This window comes from Phaseolus vulgaris, chromosome 1 (genome assembly GCF_051622355.1).
Source record: "Phaseolus vulgaris cultivar YP4 chromosome 1, ASM5162235v1, whole genome shotgun sequence".
NCBI classification, from domain to species: domain Eukaryota; kingdom Viridiplantae; phylum Streptophyta; class Magnoliopsida; order Fabales; family Fabaceae; genus Phaseolus; species Phaseolus vulgaris.
The window spans coordinates 24378186-24385345 of record NC_143498.1 but is presented as its reverse complement, the minus strand read 5'-3'; the positions used below and the strand labels follow the sequence as shown (position 1 = coordinate 24385345).

The 7160-nt window shown below is 35.1% G+C and overlaps 1 protein-coding gene across 1 annotated transcript; it reads right to left on the bottom strand.

The window, feature by feature from the left end:
* Nucleotides 1-3684: 3684 nt before the first annotated feature.
* Nucleotides 3685-6557, bottom strand: EULS3 (hydroxyproline-rich glycoprotein family protein). Its single transcript, XM_068616168.1, has 4 exons — nt 5874-6557; nt 5651-5773; nt 4368-4596; nt 3685-3957 (listed from the first exon to the last, which is right to left on the bottom strand). Coding segments are annotated over exons 1-4 (909 nt in total). The 5' UTR covers nt 6429-6557; the 3' UTR covers nt 3685-3955.
* Between the last annotated feature and the right edge of the window lie 603 nt (nt 6558-7160).

Sequence of the window (7160 nt, the reverse complement as noted above, 5' to 3'; positions counted from 1 at the left end):
CGCCTACTTGGGTAACTAGATTTGTTCTGAGGTAATTAATCTCACAGGGCGCCTATGCTCGGGTAGACATACTCACGCCAAGCTAGGTCGACTTACAATGTGCTCAACAAATCCATTTTTCACAGGGCGTCTATACTTGGATGACTCTTTTCATTTTGAGTTAGGTCATCTTACCATGTGCTCAACAACAGATCAATCTCACAGGGCGCCTATGCTCGGATGACTCTATTCATTTCGAGCTAGGTCGTCTTACCTTGTGCTCAACAACAAATTCATCTTCATAGGGTGCCTAGTTTCTTTAAACTGTTAACTTGTTTTCATACATAATATTTTTCAGATACAGGAGAAGAATTCCTCCAATTCAAATGGACGAGTAGAGATATAAAATGAGCTTTACCATATTACAGTTCCTGATAATGAAAGTGATGTTTTTCTTATGCATAATATTAATTCTTTTAAACATGTTAATAGCTTGGATGTTTGGCATTGTAGGCATCCATCAAATAAGGTATTAAAATGTTTATCAAAAAACTATATTCATATACATTATGATGCGCATAATCTTTGTACCTCCTTTCATTTGGCTAAGTAACATAAGATTCCTTTCCCCTAAGTAAATCTGTTACTTTGAATGCTTTTGATCCTATACACATTGATATTTGGGGACTGTTTAGCACACCCTTTATGCATAGTCATAAGCTATTTCTAATTGTGGTTGATGATTTTACAAGGCACACATGGATTTATTTGACGAGAAACAGTGAAACTAGAACTCTCTTAATGAAATTTATTGTATATGTTAAAAACAATGTCAAAACCATTAAAAATGATAATGGATAGGAATTTTGTTTGAAGGAATTTTATGATAAACATGGTATAATACACCGCATTACTTGCACTGAGACTCCCCAACGAAACTCCATAGTGGAAAGAAAACAACAACACATTCTTAATGTCACTTGATGTATCATCCTTGTTGTTGTTGCCATCAAAGATTGACATCTTGAACAACTTGACATTGATAATTCTTTCTTGCATGGAGATTGAAGAGAAGAAGTTTATATTACTTTTACTCCTGGTATTACTTCGGTAAGGTGTAATTAAGTGTGTTGCTTAACTAAATCATTATACAGTTTAAAGCAGGTAAGTAAACAATGGTATGAAAAACTCACTTCCTTCTGCATACCATTGATTTCATTCAGTCCTAAGCTAATAGCTTACTCTTCATTAGGAACACCAAAAAATGCTTTAACATTCTCCTTCCATATGTTGTTGATATCTTGTTGGCAAGAAATTGTCTAGAATATATTGAAACAGTTGAGATCACTCTAAATAAAACTTTTAAGATTAAAGACCTTGGTCAGTTGAAGTTCTTCCTCGGTTTAGAGATTCCTAGAACTCACGTAGGTATACAAATTTTTCAAAGAAAATATGCGCTAGATATTCTAGTTGATATAGGAGTGTTGAATGCTAAAGAAGTTGTTATACTAATGATTAAGAAGAATGAAAGCTTATTTGATTAGAATGCGACTACTTATGATGCTTCAACATATCGAAGAACCATAGGTTGTTTGCTGTACTTGGTTAAAACCAAACCCGATATAAGCTTTTATGTACAATTTCTCAATCAATTTGTTCAAGCCCTTACAAGGTATCATCATTAGGCAGTACAATATGTTATCAGATATGTCAAGGCTTCTCTTGCATAAGGTATTTTCTATCCAAATAACTTAGTTATACATTTAAAAGCTTTCAATAACTCTAACTAGGCCTGTTGTGCCATTACACGTCGTCCAACAACTAGATTTTGTGTTTATCTTGGAGACTCTTTGATATCTTGGAGAAACAAAAAACATAGCATTATATTTAGGCCTTCATTTGAAACTGAATATCATAGCTGATTTACTTAAAGATTTACACATCACTTCACGTAATATTGTTAGTCTGTTATGTAATAGCAAGTCAACTAGACACATAGCTCACAACAACAACATCCATGAACGTACTAAACACATTAACATTGATTGTCATGTGATTAGAGAAAATGTTTAGCAACATCTTTTTCATATCCTTCCTATAAACTCCGCTAAATAGCTTGCAAACGTGTATTCCAAGCCTTTGGATCTAAGACATGTTTGATAAGCTTGTCTCTATGTTTGGATTACTAAATGTTGACACTCGAACTTTAGGGAGGTTTTACCTTTGTGTTTTAACTTCTATTTTATGTGTTTTGATGTTTTTTTCTATGTTTGAACCTTTATTGGTTCAACCCGGTCTATTCTATTTTTGCATGTATATTAGGATACATTTTAACATATATTATACAGATTATAATATACACAATGTTTTCTTGTTTCCTCTTTTGTTCATGATAGCTCAAGTCCATCCTTGAAGAAAAAAAACCAATAACATGTACATCAACTACTACTTTAACTTAAACTTTAACTTAAACAACAAAAAGACATTGTAAATGAGAACAGTATATAATACGTATAAAGGATATCATTTGAAGAATAGTTTGGAAATCATTCCATTATTTATGTATATTACTAGCTTCATCATATCATGCCTCCTGAATATTTTGAATGATAAAATTATGATGGAATAATATCAACATATCTCATTATTAAAGGTGAATCTATATGTATCATATAAAGAAATATTCCTTAACATAACTTTATCAACAAATCTAATACTAGAAGTCATTTATTCTTCTAACATAAGTAATTTATTCTTCTTTTAGAGTTATCACGACCTTTATCAATAATTAATTTTTAGGAGGAATAAATTAGTGACACTTTATCTCAGCATGCTAAACAAGTTGTAAAATATGATCAATCAAGGTTGAATAATTAATTTCATTCACTTGTTATATATTGTGATACAACTCATTAATAAACGAGCAAAAGAAGGTTTAACATATGCTGCACCATAGATTTGTTTTCCCAGAAAATTAAATAAAAAGTTTAAACTTCAATTCTTTTGAAAGAATAATTTAAAAATTGCACAGAGTAACTCTCCTAAATACCAAAAACATGGATGTAATTAAATTACAGAAAAAACATGCTGAGAAAAGTAGAAGTTTAAAATCAAATTCAAATTAAGAAATACTAATATTATAACGTCATTATATTCAGTTAACAAAAGAAATATTTTCATTTAAATATATTATGGAAAAAATTATAATTATATAATTATGTAATGATATATATATATATATATAATTAAAAGTAAAAGTAATAAAGTATTTAATATTATTCAAGTAAAATTCAAATATACAGTACACTTACAAAAACATTTTACAACTTAATAACTCCTTTTTTTCACTCTACTTTTTCACTATATCTTTCGACTGGATTATTCATCTTATCACGCGTTTCCCTCATCCTTTTCTTTTTTATAAACTGTGTGGTTACGAAATTAGAAAAATATTAATTTGATAAATAAATGATAAAAAACACAAGTTTACAATTATGATTTGATTCGATTCTGATGCATAATTGTCAACATATCATCATCAAGAATTACTCATGATATGCACTAAATAATTGTTCGAAGTGCTTCGGCGAGCAACCTAAAATACAGAAGAAATTTAAGACATAATGAAACATTGAAAACCCATGATGATGGTTAGCCACATTATACTTCCAATGTTAGTTGAAATATTAGTTAAATGGTCATCAGTAACAGATGAAACAAAGATATATAGAGGCACATGAACTGTATACACTAATATTCAGCAATTTAACCAGTGTCACATGTATGTAGTAGTAATAGATAAACACACTTATTCTATTGAAAAAGCTGATTGCATGGTATAGTACCAGTAAATGCACCAGATCATTCATATTCTAGATAACACCCGCAAGTAAAACATACAAAGCACAAACCACTCAAAAGAGATCATAACTTAGCATCTTCAAAGCCACACCACTAACAATTCCGTCAATTTTACTCCTGCATTAAGCATAATCGTGAAGATTAAACAAAAATCAGAAACAGTAATTCATTCTTTGGCAAAAGAAGAAAATGAGGAGAAAAACCTTTGTCAATTTTCAGGCACATCCAGCAACAAAAAGCATGACAGATATTTTATTTCCTAGATTGTAAGCTAATAACTAAAGAGAAAAGGCTGTTAGGAGGATAGTATAAATTTAGAATCATTAGGGATGGAACATTGATGTCACAGCAAATAATGGGAATCCTCTGACCAAATTGTGAGACATTTAAAAACATATAGCATATATGCATACAAACTTCGTTATGTTTTAGAACTATTACGCATCTAGAAGGCATCACAAAAAGGAAGAAACATGACAGAAATTTGGTAGGAATTTACTTTATTATGTTATGGGTAGAGAACTTACAGTAAGGTAAGATCTTCCACCGCTGGTTATCACCTTTGTTCCAGTCCCAGAGGACTATTGTAGTGCCATCATGCACACCTCCCGAATTCTTATCACCATGGAAAGCATCCACATTAAGATGAACGTTATTGACCATCCTTATAGTTCTGTGGCCATCACCTAGGTCCCGGCTCTCAGTCCACAAAATAGACTCGTCAAGGTAGTCTGGTTTGTAAGGTATCAACCGAACCTACAAAACAATTATAAAAATTTCCAATGTAAATAACAAATTAACAAAGATAGGAAAAGAAAGAGAAGGGAGGAAAAAGAATGTTATACAAATTTGTTATTTTGTTTTCATCTCCCCTTCTATCGAACAATTTTCACTTTGCAGGGAGAACCACACACAAACAAATGATGTGGAGATATGCAGCTCAACCATAAAGTTTCAGAATCCATAGCAATATGCAGAGCACATTATTGAAAGTATAAAACAGAAAGGGAATAAAAGGGGATAGGATATAGTTAACATTATTTTTGTAATAAAAAAGTTTAGGGGCCAGAAGCATCCTGTCTCACTTCAAGGTTAAAACCACGTGCCTTAAAAACCACTAACAACAACGCCACTTAAAAGCATATCAGAACAACACAACAACGCATCTTTATCTTAAAAGCATAAAGCTCCAACCCAGTCATAATTAAAGCCATTGACAAAAGGTCCTAGCTTCACCATTATGATTTTAGCGTTATTATGATCACATATTCACTCTCTGTTACATCTCACTTTCACCTCATTTTTCTCCCTCTCTCTTTTCACCTTCCATTACATCATTACCAACTCCATTTTTTTCTCTTTACTTTTCCTTTTACCACCCACTCGTTTTCATCCACCCATAAACCCCATTTTTGGTAAGTACGTTATTCGAAACAGAAAAAAACTACCAAAGCAAATACAGTAGTAATAGAAAACCAAGATCATAGACTGGCATCCACTTGCAGTAACAGACATTACATTCAATGGAATGTACAATTGTAACCCGTTGGATGGAAATCGAACGGATCATATCGTAACCCGTAAATAAAACTAAAAATATGCATCTGAAATTTAATCCGTCCAATCTTCATCCACGGGTGCTGATCCCCAATTGGGTGAATGCACTGAACATTGAAATCATTCAACCAACTCGCAATTTGCACTCTATAATCCCAAAAACCAGCAAAGCAATTATCAAGCACAGTCACATCAAAGTCACATCAAAGAAAAAGAAACACTCTGCAATGAAAGAGTAAAAGAAAGATCTTACCGGATGAGAGGCACCAATTGAATGCTTCAAGGCCTCACCAGTGGCCTTGTTGACCAAAGAGAAAGCAGGGCACCCCTCTTGATCCTTCACCCTGGTGCTGTACTTCTCATCCTTGTACCAATGCTGCATTTCCCAAATACTCAAATAAAAATAATTAATGTATTACAGAAAAAAGATCACATTTTTCGTGAATGTGGGTTGCGAGGGAGACACGTGAAGCTACCTGGTACTCATTGGTGGGATCGGAGGGTGCGAGAATGACTTGGCCCTGACGAATGGTGAGAGAGAAATCGGGCGCAGCTTTGGTTACAACCCTCACTGTGGGTTTGGAGTGGAGACCGGTGTTAACCTGGTGGCTAACGTGGCTCACGGTGGTGGGAGCATTGTGAGAAGGGAAATGAGGGGTATGGTGGTGGGTCTCGTGAGCCACGTGGTGGACGGTGGAGGTGGCTCCAGGAGGGGGGTAACCGGCAGCAGTGGGAGCAGGGGAGTACCCGTGGGAGAACCCGTGATCTGCTTCATGATGGTGGTGAGGATGGTGATGAGAAGGGGGAGCTGAGTAGTTGAAGTCCTGCGACACGTGTCCTGGTGGTGGGACGTGAGACGTATGGAACACGTTGGTCTCGGGATGAGGGGGCGGTGGTTGGGGAGCGCCGTAGAAGGGTGGGGGTGGCTGTTGGAGAGGGTTGGGGAAGGTGTTTCCCGGCGGAGGGTAAGCGGTGGGTGGTTCGTCGTCGTCGTCTCTGCGGTGGTGGGTGTGGCTGAAGGGGAACGACATGGTTGATTCTGAATTTTGGAAGCGAAACAGAGAAAAGAGTGCTTAGTGGTTAAGCTTAGTTTGGTCGATACGATTTATGTTGGAAATGGAATAATAAATATCGTGGGCCGGGCCCACCCAGCATCTATTATCTATTACGAAGTCTAAAATTCAATAAAATAGCGTTGGTAGTTGGATACGTGTCACGGTTTCGCTTCGTGTGGAGTGATTTCCTTTTCTGCAACTTTCGACAACTATGTCATTAGTCTCATAATTAAGTAAAACATTAAAGAACAGCTACGTGTGAATCGATAGATACACGAATTTTTTAATTTTGCTTACACAAATACACCATTTTTTCATTCATGATGGAGAATTTTTATAATTAATTTGTGTATTGGATCAGAGCGCATAGAACTTAGTGTTGGGTGGTCGGACTTCGACATTAGTCATAGATAGGTCAGCTCGACTTTTTAGCCAAGTTGGTGAATAATGAGATTGGATCCCAAATGTATGTATTAGTTAGTTCTTCGTATAACTCCTTGTGCATAATCAGGCCTAGGCGGCTAGCGAGAGATGGTTTTGGACCTTGGGGTGTACTTAGTACGCAGGGGGTCTAACTTTTTTTTTATCAGCAAAGAATTAAGTAAATTAAAGGGAATACTTCAGGGGTATTCCAACCCTTATAGAATCACCCACATTTAATCTAATGGCTAAAAACAGAGACTACAAAATGCAACAAGAACCTGTATA

Excerpts from the sequence above, each read along its gene's own strand:
- EULS3 (XM_068616168.1), bottom strand. The coding sequence starts at position 6,428 with ATGTCGTTCCCCTTCAGCCACACCCACCACCGCAGAGACGACGACGAC. Across the intron at positions 5,774-5,873 it reads ATCCCACCAATGAGTACCAG|CATTGGTACAAGGATGAGAA; the intron begins GTAGCTTCACGT and ends TGGGAAATGCAG. Across the intron at positions 4,597-5,650 it reads CAATTGGTGCCTCTCATCCG|GTTCGGTTGATACCTTACAA; the intron begins GTAAGATCTTTC and ends ATTGTTTTGTAG.